The sequence below is a fragment of the Lissotriton vulgaris genome, chromosome 5 (assembly GCF_964263255.1).
Source record: "Lissotriton vulgaris chromosome 5, aLisVul1.2, whole genome shotgun sequence".
NCBI lineage: Eukaryota > Metazoa > Chordata > Amphibia > Caudata > Salamandridae > Lissotriton > Lissotriton vulgaris.
Window position 1 is genome coordinate 877436269 of NC_141693.1, and position 18497 is coordinate 877454765.

The 18497-nt window shown below is 46.8% G+C and overlaps 1 protein-coding gene across 1 annotated transcript in view; it reads left to right on the forward strand.

Annotated features, from left to right (window-relative positions):
* Positions 1-18497, forward strand: part of DNTTIP2 (deoxynucleotidyltransferase terminal interacting protein 2) — a 228946-nt gene that overhangs the window by 109933 nt on the left and 100516 nt on the right. Inside the window, exon 2 of the mRNA XM_086922456.1 lies at positions 742-2636. Coding sequence (XP_086778582.1) covers positions 742-2636 — 1895 coding nt within the window. The remainder of the gene's footprint in view (positions 1-741; positions 2637-18497) is intronic.

Sequence of the window (18497 nt, forward strand, 5' to 3'; positions counted from 1 at the left end):
GCGCCCCAGTGAGTGATGATATTTCAAACAACCGCACCGTAAATTTCCGAAAGCCCTCTATTTTTAACAATGTTAACACGCAGAGACTTCAACATCAGGCTTAAGATAAACAATACGCTATGAAGACAATCCTACTCCCTCCTATTAAAATACTGCTTAATATTGATACAAGAACTAAAAAAACTCTCAAAATATATCATAAATTAAATCTATCAAAAATTGTTTTACACACATCCAAAATCACATAACTCTAATATTAATGACAATATCCAAAACCTACCACAAACAATACAAAAGTTCATGATATGAATGTACTTATCTGTGCTTGAGCAGCAGCAGAAGAGGAAGATGGCTGACTGTTCTGATGTTATATGCATGTTCAGTGTTCTAGAGTTCTATTGTGTTCTAATTCTAGTTTTTGATGTTGCTGTTGTGTTTAAGAGCAATTAAGGATTATGCATAGTATTGAACTCCGGACCTTGCTATAAAATTGTTAATGTGACTGACGAATTTTCAACATGAAAAACGAAAAGGCATAAGTTAAGTGCATCTTTCTAAATATGCAAACATCTTTTTTGCAAACTAATGTTAATGTATGGTGCATTATGTATTTTTAATGTGGTTTTGATTATGTGAAACAGTTTTTTTTGTCAGATGATCCGTTTAAAAAGTAAAAGTTGCTCAATTTTGTTTTTGTGAATAAACAAATAAAGATTTAATGTGTTTCTTTGTTTGGTTAAGCAAACATCCACTGAATCCAGTGCAGCGGCTTCCCAAAGGCAAACAAGAGGAACGAAAGCAAAAGGAGCTAAAGCAACTTCTGAATCAGTTGTCCAAGATGAACTTAATTTTGAGAACAAAGATGCAGGTGAAACGCCACACAAAACGATTATGCCTGAGCTTAATCTTCCCTGTAAAGGAGGTTCAAAGACTACATCAAGTGGTGACACTCAGTCTGATGGAGAGGCCTCTGAAGCTGAATCCACAACATCAACACACTCTGGACTTCAGGCTCCCAGTGTTAAAAGAACAACACGCAATAGAAAAGCTATAGTGAGTTCTCAGAAAGACCGTGTGCGAAAGGTAGGAAACACAAAGAATATTTCTGCATCTAAACACATCTCAGAATCGCAAGAAGAAGCTGACATTTCCGAAGCAGAATCCAATTGTTCTATATCTAGGCGTACAAGAAGTCGACAAAGCGTATCCAGGTTAAGGATAACTCCCGCTGTTGAGAGCCAAACTGACGATATCTCAGACACCGAATCCTGTTGCTCAGTCATTTCTGCAGGTCAGAATACTAAAAGAGTTTCTAGAAGTAGAATCACAAAATCACAAGTGGAAGCGCTTCCGCCAATGCTAGACTTTAACAGGGAGTCCGCTTCAGAATGTCAGATTGTGACCAAGAATAAAGCTGAAGACCTTTCTGATGCTGAATCGTGGTGCTCTGGCTTTTCAGCTGGCCCCACCCGTAGTAGGGTGACTAGGGCTAAAATTCCAAACTCTCCAGCTGACACTGTTCAACAGAAAAATGATTTTAATAAGATGTCTATCCCTGAGTGTCAAATTTTGACCAAGAGCAAATCTGATGAGATTTCTGATACAGAATCATGGCACTCCAAACTTTCCCCAGACAGAACAGCCAGGAGGCTTACTAATGATAGTCCTGCAAAAGCCCAGAACCGAACCAATCACAAGCTTATAGTGAACTCTAAATTGGCAAGTCTAGAAGAAGCATCCATGGATACCAATGTGTTATCAGTTATTCCAACTAGTGTGTCACGCAGTTCGCAAAGGAAACCTTTCAATCGAAGTAATAGTGAGTCACAGTCCAGGTCAGAAGTGGAATCACAGGGTGATGACCTCCAAGTGGATGTAACTCCCAGAAGCCCTAAGGTAACAGAAAAAAGACGTACCAGAGCCACAGCTCGTAGCAAGTTAACTACGATGGACCAACTTGTGGACGAAAGTAAAGCCGAATCTATGTTTGAAGCGCTAGAAAGTGAAAAAGATTCTAATTTAAAAGCTACTCACTGTAAAGATGTAGTTGAATGTCTTCCACAGCAAACAACTGTTAAAGGCTCCATTAAGAAACAGGAAGTATCTTCTAAAAAAGGAAACAAAATTGTTTTAGAGCCCCAGATAATTGATACAGGAGCTACCGATGATGATGACTGTGAAATTATTAAAGTGATCGAATCAGATGCCCTGAATACAGACACCAGAAGTGAAAATGTAATTGACAGTTCTAAATTGGAGAGCCGAATTGAACCTATGGGCAAAGTCTGGAAAAATTATGATTCTATTTTGCTGCTTACAAGTGGTGATGAAGGTGAGCTATCAGATGCTGGTTCAGAAGATGAAACTGAGGTTTGCATTGTGGAGAGCAGTAAAGAAAAAATATTTTCAACCCTTCCTGCAGAAGATTCAGCCTTATCTGGAAATGAGATGTTTATTATAGATAGGGCCCCTGGACTGGGCTGTGATAAAAGATTCTACATAGATAAAGAGAAGGCACATGACCGTGAAATTGAAGTGGAGGAAGAGGAGTCTTTTCATGAGGAAGCTGATGATGAAGACAACTTTATTGATGAGGATGAAAGTGGAGACATACTGCAGAAGCCAAAAGCAGGCTTGTAAGTACCCCCCTTAATGTTTTATAAACATGTTCACTGTGGTGATAAAAAACCTTATCCATGTCTACACTTTAAAAATTAGCGTCCTATGTCTATAAACCTTTATAATTCAAATCATTGCAACGTATTTGATATTTCTTAGGCTGTAAATTTAGAATGCTTAAGCGAAAAACAGTTCTTTTTTCATCTTTGCTTTTAAAACCACCGTTGCCCTACACCTCTACTACTTTTCCACTTATGGATGCACTTGAAACCGGTGTACACTAGGGACAAAAATTTGCAAAGCAATGTATGCATCCTTGAGAAATTTGGGTATCCAAACAGCAAAGCTAACAAGGTCAAAATCCCCTTTCCGATTAACTGAATCGGAAAAAGTGACATTTTATTAATGGCATTGCTCAGACTTAAAATTTCTCCAGTATGGCAGAATTTGAAATGTGAGTAAATCTGCTTGCAGGTCCATAGTGTGGCTTTTAGGGCAGGGATGCATACAAAGATTAGTGAATGTCTACAGAGTTTTAGAAGTTGTGCATTATGTTAAATTTAGTTATACAGCGCTATACAGCGCGCGTTGACTCTAAGGTGTCTTGGCGCTGGCTTCATCATAAACTTAACCCCAAAGATTCACAAGACCAACTATTATCAGAAGAGTATAAGGCTATGACCAAAGGTCATAGAGAGCTAAATAGCCAGGTTGTTAAGGCTATCCTGAAAATGAGCAGATTGTTCATGGTTTTCAACTGGATTGGAAGGGCATTACAGGAACGTGATGTGCTGGTCACAAAACGTCTTCCTCCCCATGAAGCAAATCTGAATTTGGGGACTCTGACGCTATTGGCCACGGCGAACCGGATGGTTCTCGATAGTCTGTATCAATTAAATTTCTTATTAAGGTAGCCGGTCCAATGCCATGCAAGACTTAAAAGGCAGTACAGAGGGCCTTAAATACTACTGTCTTATTGTCAGCCAGTGTAACTGCTTTAGTGCTATGGAGCCAAATTTGAATTTAGGAATACCAAGGAGGAGCCGTGCTGCTGCATTCTGCAGGATCTGAAGTTCATTGACTTATTGTATGTTGTAATCTAAACCATTGCAGTAGTAAAGTTTTGAGAGGACCGTAGAGGTGACTACTGTGTGTTTTTGGCGGGAGGTTGGGAGGAAAGTTAAGATCTTTTTTAACATCCTGATGTTGTAGAAAAATTGGAAGAAGAAATAGAGTTTACCTGATGACTGTATGTGAGTCTATCATCCATGATTATTCCCAAGATTACAGGCCTTCCTGACTGAGGTTAGGAGGGTTCCTAACTCTTGTGGCTACCAGGAGTGGAACCAAAATGAAGATGAGTTCCCAATTTTCCCGGAGTTCAACTTTAGGCAATTGTTGGCCATCCATACATGGACTGCCCGCCTGCAGTCTTGAAATCTGGAGTCTCTGTCCGCATCACTCTCCATTAAAGAAACAACATTGACATATGAAGTGAGCAAAAATCTGAACTAATCAGATCTGCCAATTTTGACTCTAAAACATTGAACAGAGTTGGGTTCAGTGGAGAGCCTTGCGGCACTCTACAAGACAAAGAGAAAGGATCAGAAGTAAACTCATTGAGTGAAACGTGTTGTCACCCGACCAGAAAAGATTTTAGGAGGTCAAAAGCTACTCTTCTAATTCGGATGTCATACACTCAGCCTGTCAGCAGCTCATGGTTAACCATATCAAAATCTGCTGACAGGTTGAGTAGAAGGAGGGTCGCTTTGCCTCCCTGTTCAAGAGTCTCTCTGATCTCTTTTGTTGCCTTGATTTAGGCCATCTCGGTGATATACCCCGATCAGAACCTGTATTTTGTGGGGCCTAGGAGATTATTATCAGGTATAAAGGTGGCAAGCTGGAAGTTCATTATTTTTTCTGCATCTTGGCTGGTAAGGGCAGGCAAGAAATGAGCCGATAACTATTAGTATCTGTGGGACTTGGAGAAGGTTTCTTTAAGAGGGGCAATACTGACTCTACCTTCTACTGCCTGGGAAAGTAACAGATTGCAAACATGTGCTGAAGATAGCTGTAAGATTGAATAAGATCATTTAAGGTGACTTTGGGCGCCCTGGGGGGGGGGACAGGGTGGGGTTCAAGGTGGAGCCAGATTTTGTGGATTTAATAAGAGAAGTGACTGGCTCTATAGTTGGATATGCAGATTTAGGAAAACTCTTGCTATTGGCCGAAGGGGGGAGAGTGGGTAATTCCAACCGTGAAGTAGCCTTCTTGGAGGAAAATGTATTGCAAACTTCTAAAAACGTTATTTTGGAAGATCCCAACCAAATTTTTCTACAATTTCCGACTGTTGTAACCAGCTGTTTCTTCTTTTATAGAGGGCCCTTTCTTTACCGTTTGAAAGAGTTCTTTAAATGAATTCTTGGCGCCTTCTTTTTTCTTTCATTTTTGTGTGTGAAGTATAGGGACTTTTCCCTCGCTATCAATGCTTTGTAGTCAGTCAGATCTTGCTCATATTTGTTCTTCTCTGACTCTAGATAATCCTTCCTCCAGAAGCACTCTTGCCTTCTACATATTTTTTGGGGGATCCTAAGGATCTCCGTGATCCAAGGTGCCGAGGTATGGTGTCTCTTGCTATGGGAGGCCTTTACTGGGGCTAAAGAGTTGACTGCTGACGTCCGCCAATGTGTAATTAACTACTGAAACCTAAATATTCTCTGTTATCAAGGGTGACCATACTAACAATGCTTGACTGAATCTGTCAGGCTGTATCTAGTGCCAGAGTTAAGTATAGAGTTCGGAGGGGCGCTAGAGGGCGCACTGCAGCATGGCCGCACTGCCGTGAGGCTCCTGCAGCCCGGAGCCTTCATCCGTTTAGGAATCCTGTCTGACCGTCGCCTTTCCCTGCCCTGATCCCGGATTCTGCTCTGGTTGGCCACGGACTGCCCTCGGCTAAAATCCTGTCCCAATCGGAGGTTCCTTGCCGAAGCTGGAAGGTCCGGAAATTTCACCGCCGCACGCTCTGGAGAGCGGACGCTCTGCGGCCCGGCGTGCCGGCCCACTTTTGTCCGCGGCTGCACACGTGGGTGAGGGCCTGCTCCCCTCCCCCCTCGGTGCTTCTCCGTGCCTGCTTGGCTGGTAGCGACCGGTGGCTGCCCCTGTGGCCCTTGGACGGCAGCGCGAGGTGAGAGGCGCCAGTGCGGGTGGCGCCAGGGATTGTGGCAGCGGACCTGCAGTGGGGGCTACGATCTATCCCTGGAACTGGACACGGCCATTGCACGGAGGGGAGTGGCGGGGCATGTACGCCTGCTCGTGCCCCCCATATGCGGTGCTGCTTTAGCCGATTGGAATCTGCATGGTGTGAGCAAGAGTGCACTATACATCGGAAAAAGGTTTATATGTGGCATTATTGAGCGTGGCACGGTGAACATGGACTTTTTTCATTTGGCGCCTTTTCTCACCGCAGCGGTCGCCATATTGCGGAGCCTGCCATGCTGGTCTTCACGGCGGAGTCCTCCACTGGATGTTGCGGCGCCGGCACCATCTGCCTGCCATAGTCCACGGTTGCCCCCTACTGCGCCTACTTTGCCTGGTGATCCTGGATTGCACCGCCTTGGTCCCTGAGAGACGTTATTGGAGCTGACTCCTACGCGCTGTCCCTGTTCGAGGGCTGTGAGTGGCACTACCCTTTCTACTCTGTGGTGTGGTGGACCGGGTCGCTGCAGTGCCCTACCGGACTACATCCGATTGCCGTCAGTACGGCTGCCCTGCTGGCAGCGACGGCATGCTGTGTCTAAGCTGAGGGTGCTGGCGGTGCTGTGTGGAGGTGAGCATTCTACGCCCCACTTTTGACATTTCTTGCGTTGCGTGTCCTGTTGGGTGCATAACCGGGTTGACCGTGGACTTGTTCTCGAGGATCAACCCCCTTGCCTCTCTATTCACGTCGCTGTTGCACGCTGTGTGTGTATCAACATGGGCAAACCAGACAATAAGCAACCTAAGCTCTCCTTTGACTCCACGGCTTCTAGGAGGGGCGCACGCCTAGTACAGGAGGCTGGGACCTCACGACCTCCCCCTCCGCCTGTCGCTGATGCTATCTCGCAGCCCGCCACCCCTGATTTCCAGCAGATGATGCAGGAGATGCGGCAGGGCTTCGCCACCGTAGTGGACAAAGTGGACAAACTATCCTCCCGCATGGACGCGGTAGTACAGAAACTTAATGTCCATGAGGAACGCCTGACTACGGCGGAGCAGCGAATCTCGGATCATGACGACACTGCGGCCACTCATACCATTCAATTGGCGAGGATGGACAATATCCTAAGAGTGATAGCTGCCAAGAATGAGGAGTTGGAGGCGAGGAGTCGGCGCAACAACATTCGCGTGGTAGGTGTGCCGGAGACGACGAATGTTGGGAAGATGGAAACGTATGTGGAAAAACTATTGGTTGGAGCGGTTGGGGCGGAGGCCTTTTCTACCCAGTTTATTGTGGAGCGGGCACACCGGTCGCTCGGACCGCGACCGGCCTCTGGCGCGGCTCCGCGCCCTATCATTGCTCGCCTCCTGAACTATCGGGATAGTGACGCGGCTCTTCGTGCAGCTCGCACTTCCCGCTCACTTTCCTTCGAGGGAGTCAACTTCACCATCTACCCGGACTTCACTCCCATGGTGCAGGAGCAACGGCGTAAATTTGTGGCAGTTAAGAAGAAGCTTAGGGATCTGCAGGTGGACTACGCCTTGCTCTACCCTGCAAAATTAAGGGTCACTCATCAAGCGAAGCAGACTTTCTTCACGAATCCGCAGCAGGCGGAAGACTTTGTGAAGCGGCTAAAGAGGGAACGGGCTGCTGCTGGCCGCCAGGATGGACTGGGACAGAATGACCACCAATCGGCGGGAGAGGAGGAGGACGCCTGATCAGGTTTTTGATAGCGTGATGACTGAGCTGAACACTTCATATTGGTACTGCTGCACCTGTCGCTAGAGGCTGTTTTTCCACAGACATGTGCTTTTGGGGGCGGATGGGTGGACCTCCGGACTGCTCAGTGTGTGAGGGTGGTGAAGTGCACCTCTGGTGGGCACCCCCAACGGGAATACCCCTTCAATGTTTACACTTTATTTTGTTGTGCAACTGATTTTCTGGAAGGATGGATGGATGTCTGTGGTGTGGGGAGGGGGGATGGTAGGGGGTCCTGGCAGGTTGGGGTTGGTCAGGTGGGCGGTGGGAGGAGGGGACGCGTTGGTAATTTTTCATTCACTTGGTGGGTATGACGCAGGCGGAATGTTATCGAGTGGTGCTGCGTGCCTGTTGCACGGTTGTGCTCTGTTTGGTTCTGGGAGGGGGGGGGTTGGTTCTGTGTATGGAAGACGGCATGGATGGCTGTGATGTTCGTGTTACTAGGTGGAAAGAGTGTGCGGCGGCTACAGCCTACTGTATTTGCTCGTGTGGTGTGCCTGATGCGGGGATTCAGGGTTCCCTGGCACGTATTCCTTGTGAGTAATATCGGTCGAGGTATTGGATAGGATATCGATTCTGTTTTGGAATGTGCGTGGGCTCAATGATGCCAGGAAATGTCGTAATGTGCTGCACTATCTGGACCGACATGCCATACAGGTGGCGCTTCTGCAGGAAACACATCTACGCAGGTCACCGGCACATACATTTGGAGGGAGGTGGGCCACTGTGAGGAGATTTTCATCGTACTCCTCTTATGCAAGGGGGGTTGCAATACTGATCAAGAAATCACTTACCTTCCAGGAGTTGGGATCACACGTAGACTCCGACGGGAGATATGTGCTGTTGTGGGGGAGGATTGGGCAGATCACTGTGCTTTTCGTTAATTGTTATGCACCGAATGTTGATACTCCTGCCTTTTTTCTTGCACTATGGGGTCATGTACTTGCGGTAGACGCTTCCCATATTGTGTGGGGGGGGGGGGGATTTTAATCTGGCAATGGGGGCTCTTGAAGACAGATCGGAGGGGAGTCATCAGTACAACGTCCAGGCCAGGGATGTCTTGCGGGGCATTGTGGAAGAGGCAGGTCTGGTAGACAGCTGGCGATATGTACACCCCACTGTTAAGGAGGGCACGCATTTCACGACGCACGCCCGTACCTGGGCGAGGTTGGACTATATCTTCCTTTCCAGGGGACTAGTGGCTGGATTGCATGGTGTGACACACCTCCCCAGGACATACTCGGACCACTGTCCAGTTAGGGTTGTGGTATCGGTGCCTGGATTGCACCGACCGCAACCGCCTTGGAGGCTTTTCCCTTCGGCCCTTTTGGACCCCATCTTTAAGGCAGAGCTGGGCGAGGAAATAGAGGCTTTCTTCCCGAGGAATAGGGGGTCTGTGGACAGTGTGGAAGTGATATGGGAGGCATTTAAAGTTACGATCCGGGGGGTCACAATCTCCAAGAGTTGTGGGGTACTCAGGACTATTTTTCGTACGCTTGCTGACTTAGAAGCCGACCTACGACACCTAGAGCGTAGGCTGCTTGATGGCTCTGACCCTGATCTCATGCACCAATTTAGAGGTAAACTTTCGGAGTACGAGGAAGAAGCGGCCAGGGAAGCGAAGCATAGGGGGAAATACTGGATGGCTAGAAGGTATTGTGAAGGTTAAAGACCGGGGAAGGTGCTTGCTGCTCTTACGAGACACCAGAGGCATAGTTCGGATGTCTTGGAACTGGTCTTGGCTGATGGTACGCGCTGTACAGACACGACAACTATTCAGGACACGTTTCTGCAACACTACACACACTTAGACACTTCCCAGCACTCAGGAGATGTGAGATATGGGTTTTTTTTTAGATGAGCTGTCGCTTTGCTGGCTCTCTGACGATCATAGGGCTTTTCTGGGTAGGCCCCTGGAGGTTGATGAAGTCAGGAGTGCCATCATGTCTCTTAATAATGGCAAGGCTACAGGCCTGGATGGTCTCCCCGCCGAATTTTATAAATGTTACGTGGATATTATGGCTCCGGTATTGCGGGAGGTATTCGAAGAATCCCTTGAGGTAGGGCGCCTACCAGGGTCTATGAGGGAAGTTGCTATCACCTCTTTGCTCAAACCTGGAAAAGATCCCCTTGACGTGGGTTCCTATAGGCCTCTTTCATTGCTCAACTGCGATGTTAAAATTCTGGCCAAGGTGTTGGCAACGCGTCTCTCTAAACTTATGCCCGTTATAGTGCTGCCTGACCAGTCAGGATTTGTGCCTGGTCGGGCGACGTCCCATAACCTTCGAACATTGTTCTCCTGGATTCCAACCATAGCTCCAGAGCTCCCGGTGGCTGCTATTTTTCTAGACGCGACGAAAGCGTTTGACTCTGTGGAATGGGGTTATTTAATAGACGTTCTGTGCAGGATGGGCTTTCCCAGAATATTTATCTCATGGGTTAAATTACTTTACACTGACCCTATGGCCAGAGTGGTTGTGAATGGTGTGTTGTCCTCCCCTTTCCCGATCACGAGAGGGACCAGGCAGGAGTGTCCACTCTCTCCCCTCCTGTTCGCCATTGCTATAGAGCCTCTTGCATGTAGGGTTCGACAATTGCATCAACAGAGTGCGTTTAATTGTCTTCAGCGGCAGATTGGTATATCCCTGTATGCTGATGATGTTACCCTTTATGTGAAGGATCCGCAGTTGAATCTTAACGCGATACTACGTGAGTTTGTTGTCTTTGGCGGTATATCTGGAGTTCATATCAATTGTCAGAAATCCCAATTCTTTCCACTCACTGCAGCGGTTCATCGTTTCCCACTTGACTACCCCCTGGAGTGGTGTGACTCGGAGCTGCGGTATCTGGGTATTGTTGTGTCGTTGCTCAAAGAGGAGACGCTACGGCTTAATTACGGTGTGGCTATAACTAAGTTAGCGGATAACATAACGAGGTGGATGTCTTTACCATTGTCTATGGCGGGTAGAGCCTCTCTCATAAAAATGGTGGTGTTACCCTGCTTCCTATACTTGTTTCAAAACATTCCGTATCATCCTGGGGCTTATTTTTTCACACGTCTCCGCTCGGAGTTGCTTCGGCTGTTCTGGGGGGGCAAACAGCCACGAGTGGCGTGGTCTACACTGACGCTGCCTTATGTCAATGGGGGCTTCGACGTCCCTGATTTTGAACTATATTATGTCAGCGCCCAAGCGCACTACCCCTACCACTGGATGCGCCCCACGCCGTTTATGCCTCAGGTGGCCGCTGAACAGTGGGTTGCTCATCCTCTCCCATTGGAGGGCATGGTCCTGGGTAATGTTGGGGATATTGACACACACCAAACAACGGTTACTTGCACTGTTGATGCCTGGAAGCGTGTCTCAAAGACGCTAGATGTTGATTTTCTCTACTCGCCTGCGTTGCCTCTGATATATCACCCTGCTCTGTCTCTTCTGCAGGAAACTGGGTTCCAGCGCCTGTGCAGGCGTCTTGCGATACTTACCTGGGGTGACCTGTTTCGTGAGGGCACCTTCCGTACCCTGGAGCAATTCTTTGGGGGTGGGGCATACTCCCCGCTTGAAATGTTTTATTATGTCCGGCTACGACAAGGCCTGAGGTCGCTGTAACCCGAGTTCCCCGGGGAGCCGGGTGTGACCCTACCACTTCACGTGCTGTTACTTTCTGATGGGCGTCACTTGGTGTCTAGGTTGTATGGTGCCATCAGGAAACAACGAGCTGCCTCGCCTGGGCGGGCGCGGGCCCAGTGGGATGCTGAGCTTGGAATTTCCATCACTGATGACCAGTGGACGTATTGTTGTGGTGTGACCGCCAACATCTCCTCTAGCTGCCGCCTAAAGATCATACACTATAAATTCATACAGCGTTTTTACTATACTCCGGCTAGGAAACTCAGGTTCCGGCTAGCGGAGAATGATAGATGTGCTCGTTGTCATATGCCAGGTGCCGATTTTCTTCACTTGGCGTGGGAGTGTGGGGTTGTTTCAGAGTACTGGGTGCAAGTCCATGATGCTCTTCAGGTTATGACCGACAATGGGGTGCCACTCGACCCTCTGGTCCTATTGTTGGGTTATACCAAGAAGGTGCCAGCGTTATATCGTAGGTTTGTGGATGTAGCTCTGCTACTGGCCAAGAGGCGTGTGGCCTGTTGCTGGGGACGGGGCAGAGTACCGCAGTTCGAGGACTGGTTGAAAGATATCCTTTATTGTCAGGACCAATATAATGTTTACGCAGAAATGATGCCTGTGCGCTGTAGGCCCAGAGACTTTTGGAGCCCACTGCAGGTGTACCTCCTCACCAGGGCTGTGCAGGATTCTGATTCGGATAGTGCGGATCGGGTTGGGGTGGGTTAATGGGGTTTCATTTGTTGGAATTACACGTTTATTTGCCACATGTCAAGTTTACACGATGAGAGGGTCTGTCTATTTGCACTACTGCTTATTTAGATGTATGGAGTATGCTATATGATCGTCGGCGGGGGAGCGGGGATTTAAGGCCCTCTCCCTTGTGGTGCTGCTTGTGATGCCTTACCTCAGGGACTGCTGAACTGTGAGTACACACCCACGGTCCTGCCGCTGCTCTCCTCCTTGGAGAGGTATATGCTTGTTATTCGCATTATTGATGTGTTTGTATGCTCTGTACTGATGTGTAACGTCACATGCCACTGCTGTTAACGTGACTTCATTTCTGCCCGCTATGTTCCCCCATCTGGACATGGCACCTGGACATTTCATGTATGCCGCTGCACTACACTACACCTGAATCCTTGTATGCTTTGTATGTACGTCACTGATGGTCTCTTGCTTGTCTTCCACTACTTATTGCAAATAAAGGTTTAAAAAAAAAAAAAAAAGTATAGAGTTCCTTGGAGGGGAACCTACCTTGTTGAGCGTGATGTGCAACGTTAAGATCAAACCTCTCTGCTAGGTAGTCGGACCATATTAAAGGTAGAGTACTGATATCCGATATAGAAGAGTTGTTGGTGAAAATACTATCAACATCAAGACAGTCACCAGCAGAGTGGTTGGGACCTACTACCTGGGATAGATCAAGACAGGCTGTCATGTCAAGAAGAATTTTGTGTCAAGAAGAATTTTGTGTCTATCAGTGGGGGTCTCCAAATAGCAATTAATGTTTCCTATTAATGTGAGGTCGGTTGCAGTATCAAAAGATTCCAGGATCTTGGAGGATGACTTGTCTGGGGCCCGGTGGGTGATACAGAAGTAACCAATTAAGAGTGCACTTTGGAAAGCTCAATACAGAAAGAGAGCGCTACACCCCTTATCCTTTTTCACATTTTGTTCTTAGTACCTCAGAGTTACATGGTTGTACTATAGGATATTTCCATGTGTCTAAACATAATACTCATTGCTCTTCGCCAAAAATGTTTTATTTTTTGGCATCTGTTTAAATTTTACTCTTTGGTTATGCGATCTCTGCTTTACAGTATTTTCCACCCTGACTTCAAATTGACAAAGACTGTTTATCAACTAAGAGTCTAAATGATTCAACCTAAAATCAAGAAGAAAGAAAACCCAAAAACGATTCCCTGACCAGGGCTCTTTCCCATGGTATAGTGGTGGATATCCACACGAGTCAGCAAAAGCAATGTTTGGTTTCTCAGTTTTTGGCCTTGATAGCATCCTAATTTTTCTTACTGATGCGTTACTTAATTGAAGAGGCGAAGCACCCTGAGTCTAGGCTGACAAGTAATCTCTCTGCATCACTTTAAACATTCACACTGGCTGCATACCACTGACATTTTTTCATCTTGGTTCAGGCAGCTTGTGAGCCTCTTCACAGCCATGCTCTCCCACAACTAAGCATACCAATTGAGAATATTTGTTCATATTTTCCATTGTCTAGCGAACACCATTATCGCCAGACCCAAAAGCTAAAATATTAACTTCAGCTTTGTTTTAGGGACGTTCTCCCAGTCATGTGGTCTGTGTTCCAAGTTTGCTGTCAACGAAAAACCCAATTTTTTTTTTAACTTTGTGGTTACGATACGTTTTCAAAAGATCAGTTGGTTACGGTGCCCCCCCCCCCCCCCACCCTCCCAAATAAGTTTAGGGTACCCCCTCTACTCCACCGCACTCCCAACATCCATATAAATATCCTGTGCAACTTATTTGGGAATAGGCACAAACCTGTTGCAACCTTGACAGACCATTCTCTGTGACGTACTGATTTAATATTAGATGATGCATCTCAATAAATTATTTCTCCATATGTTAAATTGAATATTCCTGTCTAGCAATGTGTTCCATTTATTCAAAGATTGTGTCACCGGGAATGTGACTAATTTGTGTACTTTTGATATGATACCCTTTGTGCATTCATTTGTAGACATGAACTTCATAGTTTATTTTTCCTGGTAGCAATACCAAGTGCCATAATGGATTATACCTTAAACCTTCATTCATCTAAGTCAAAAGCATGTTTTCAGCTTTCAAATGAACTGGTTTGACCCCTCTGGTAGAGTTCTACCAGGATCCAACATCCAGTATTCCCTCCATTACATAATTTGCAGGGTGAATTCCTGATTATTCTGCAATGGTGTCATTGGGGACGTGGGGGAGGAATGTTGTTAGCATCTTTCTAAGGATATTGTGTCTTGCAACTTCCGAATGTAATGCTCACCTGGCAGTAGTATAAACTTTGTCTTTTTTTTCTTGGGTAGCCAGATCTGGTCGATAAGATTCTTCCTTGGTGGCATGATCTATATATGGAAATATCTATTTGAGCATTCCCCAATCTGAAGCTAGGATGCTTTATTTAATGTGTTGTTTTTTTTTTTTTTTTTTTTTTTTTTTAGTTTTCGAGTCCCAACCCTTCCTTGTGTCTTCTTGGTGCCAACTGTAGTTTAATATACTGGGAAGTGTTCCTTTCCACACACAGCCTACGACTGGCCTTTAAATGATAGGAGGATGGAGTTTTATTTTTTAATTGGGGATTGGGTTTTAAAAAAAAATGTGCGTGTGTGCATAGATGCACACATTTGAGCACCACTGTTTACAAATAAGTTATATCATAGTTGCTTACCTTGGCATCCATGAGATGTGTGCTTACATCTTTCATTTTTTTAACCCCCTCCAACTATGAGGCCACTTTGGATGCATATAATCTTGACAAACTCTAAGTAATACATGCTCACAGATATTTAGGTGATCTGAAAGAGACAGTTATAGTTTTTTTACCTTCGAATTTCCCCCAGGCGTCAGACTGGATCCGGAGATTTTTCTTAGCAGTACCCCGCGCATCAATAGGTGGCGTCGGTCGACTCAGCGTCTGCGTCGTGGTTGCTGGGATGATTTGGCTGTTCCTACTCAACGCCGCCCCTCTGCTCTGACGTCGGTTCTTTCTTTTTCCCCACCAGCCTAGTGCAGATCCAGAGAGAGCTACCTTTTAGCCACTTTTTGGCTAGCCATTTGCGGTGTTTTGTAGGCTTCCTTTCGAGTATCGACTCCTGGTGCGCAAGGGATGTGCCAAGGTCAGACCGGTTTCAAGCCTTGCGGGTCCTGTCATGAGATGATGTTGGTGAAGGACCCACACCTTGTGTGCTTGTTGTCTCTGGAGCGCTATCACGACCCAAAGTTGTGCTCAGACTGCCGGCCATGCATCCGAAAACTTTGCAGGAGCGGTCTCAAAAGTTTTTGGAGGCCCGGACAGTTTGGTTTTGCAAATAGTCCGAAGGGGCTACGCCCTCCCCTCCGAGACTACCCCTTCCTCCATGCCACCGTCTTTTGATCGCACGTCGGAGGATCATTTGACACTTTTCTGCCAGGAAGTTTTAGCAGTCTTCGACAAAGGGGGCTATAGAGGGGGTCCCTGCACCAGGAGTAGATTTTGGTTGTTCTTCTTGTGCTCCAGAAAATAGCGGAAATAGCAATGACCCTTGTCCTATTTTGGACCTCAGGACCCTCAACCGCTTCCTCCAGAAGGAGAAGTTCAAAATGCTCGCGTTGGCTCAGGTCCTGTCTGCCCTTGACCCCGGAGACTGGATGGTGGCGTTAGACTTGCAGGACTCCTATTTCCATATTCCTGTCTTGCCACCCCACAGATGCCATCTATATTTCACGGAGGGCCATGAATACTTTCAGTTCACTGTGTTCCCCTTTGGACCTTACCGGTGCCCCTCTGGTGTTCATGAAGGTGATGGCGATGGTCTCAGCTCCTCTGCGTAGATCAGGGGTTCCAGTTTTCCACTATCTCGACGACTGGCTGTTGAAGGCGTGTTTGCCCCAGGTTGTAGTTTCCCACCTCCAGACTATAGTGACCTCTTTCACTCGCTGGGGTTCACTATAAACGTGCGGAAGTCGCATCTGACTCCCTCTCAGATGCTCCTTTTCATGAGCTGTTCTGGACACAGTGCAGTTTGGGGCCTATCCTCCCTAGCAGCGAGTCTGGGATGTTCGGGCTATGATACCTTTGTTTCAGTCTCTATCCTGGATTTCAGTGAGAATGAGACTGATGGGACTCATGGCCAACTGCATCCTGATGGTGGATTATGCCAGCTGGCATACACGAGATATGCAGTGGGTGCAAATCAGGGTAATCTTTCCGACTACATTCAGATCTCAGAGGGAACTGCACAACAATTGCAGTGGTGCATAACAAACCAAGCATGGGTCAGAGGCAGATCTCTCTCCATTCCCCAAACAGATCCAATGGTAGTGACAGATGCGTCACTCCTGGGATGGGGCGGGTATCTGGCAGAGGCGGAGATCAGAGCCGTCCGGTCTCCGGTGGAGTCAGGGCTCCATATCAACCTGCTTCAGTTCCGTTTGAGCCGACTGGCACTGAAGACATTCCTTTCCTCTCTCAAATGGAAAGTGGTGCAGGTGTTCACTGACGACACCACCGCCATGTGGTACTGCAACAAACAGGGCAGGTGGGGTTGTGGGCCTTATGTCATGAAGCTGTTTGGCCCTGGGTATGTCTGGAAAATCAGGGCATGACCCTGGTGGTTCTCTGAATGCCTGTGTAGATTACCTCAGCCATCGGTGCTTGGTCAATCACGAATGGCGTCTTCATTCGGAGATGGTGCAAGGTCTCTTTCAGCGGTGGGAAGAGCCTTGCTTAGATCTGTTCACTACCGAAGAGAATGCGCAATTTCAGCAGTATTGCACGCTGGAGTTTCCAAGGTGGCACTCGCTCAGCGACGCTTTTTGACAGGAGTGGAACTGTGGCCTCCTGTATGCCTTTCCGGCTGTACCACTTCTGCTCTGAGTGCTCAAGAAAATCAAGCGCAACCGGGCCCAAGTTATCCTTGTGGCTCTGGACTGGGCACAAAGAGCCTGTTACTCCTGTTGCTCCTGAGCATGGCCTTCGATCCTCCAATCAGACAGCCCCTTCGGGAGATCTTCTGTCGCAGCAGCCGGGGACGGTTCTTCACCCACACCTGTTCAGTCTCCTCCTCCTTGCGTGGAGATTAAGCGGCGACAGTTGACCGCTTCCGAACTTCTGCCTGAAGTCTGTAAATTCATCTCGGCAGCCAGGCGTCCCCCCCACTAAATCGGTATACGCCTGTAGATGCAACAAGCTCGTGTCATGGTTTACAGCAAAGGCTGTGGATCCCCTTTCTGCCCCTCTTTCAGAGGTCTTCTTGTACATAGTTTATTTGGCCCAGCATGGTTCTGCTCTGGGCACTCTTAAAGGCGATCTTGCTGCTATCTCCGCTTTTCTTCGGCTGCCAGATCAGCCATCCTTATTCAAGTCTCCTATTGTAAATAGATTCTTTAACTGTGCAGGAACCTGAGTATTAGAAACTATACAGAAATCTATAGGATTTTAAAAACCGACACCAACCCAGTTTTTGCTGTTTTTTGATTTGCAATGTGGTTAAAACGCAGTTATCTTCTTGACCGCTCCAACGAGAGTTAACGATGCTTGTAGTTTGTTCATCTTTGTGCAAGCATTACGTGAGACTTATTATAGATACCTATACACTTGCCGCACTAATAGGGTTGAAATAAATGTTATGATGGTTAGTCAAGGATAAGTTAGCCACTTTTTAATTCGATATTTTTATCTGTTTTAAAGTTGTGATATTAATTTATATTTTTAAAATCTTTCCTATATTGATGAATAGTAATAGCCCTATTCCCTAAAAAGTGAGCCCATACATTCTGCGTGTATTTTCAAATGGACTACCCCTCTGATTTTTCTTACCTGCTTGTATTTCTCTGTGTTAAAGCACTTTTATGGCTGTAATAGCCGAAGTAAAGTTTAACAAACAAAAAATAAATGAATGATTCTTTGAGGGCGCTACTCCTCTATTTCCTCCATCTCCTTTCATAATGCCCCAGTGGCACATGAATCTTGTTCTCGCTTGTCTTGTGTGTGCTCCCTTAGAGCCTCTTCGTAACAGTTCTCTCAGGCTACTTACTCTCAAAACTGTCTTCCTTGTGGCATCACCTCTGCTCGCAGGGTGAGAGAGCGTCAAGCTCTGTCTTCCAAGCCCCCTTTCTTCTCTGTGCATCTGGACAAAGTGCTGCTTAGAACAAGGCCTTTGTTTCTTCCTAAAGTGGTTATACCCTTTTATGTAGGACAATCTATCACTTTGCCCACCTTTTTCCCCCTCAGCACCTTTCCAAGGAGGAGGAGAGACTCCAACGTCTGTGCAATGTCATTCTACCTTGACCCCATCAATGATTTATGGGTGCATGATCCACTCTTTATTGGATATGTAGGTACCAAGAAAGGTCAGGCTGTTCAAAAACATACTATTCCTAGATGGAGTGTCCTTTGCTTAAAGTTCTGCTGCTCTTTAGTGAAGAAGGATCCTCCAGTGGGGCTGCATGCTCATTCCACTAGGGCTACGGCATCAACCACTGCATTGGCACATGGAGTCCCACTCCTTGATATCTGTATGGCGGCAACACTGGCATCTCTGCACAAGTTCACCAGACATTACTGTCTA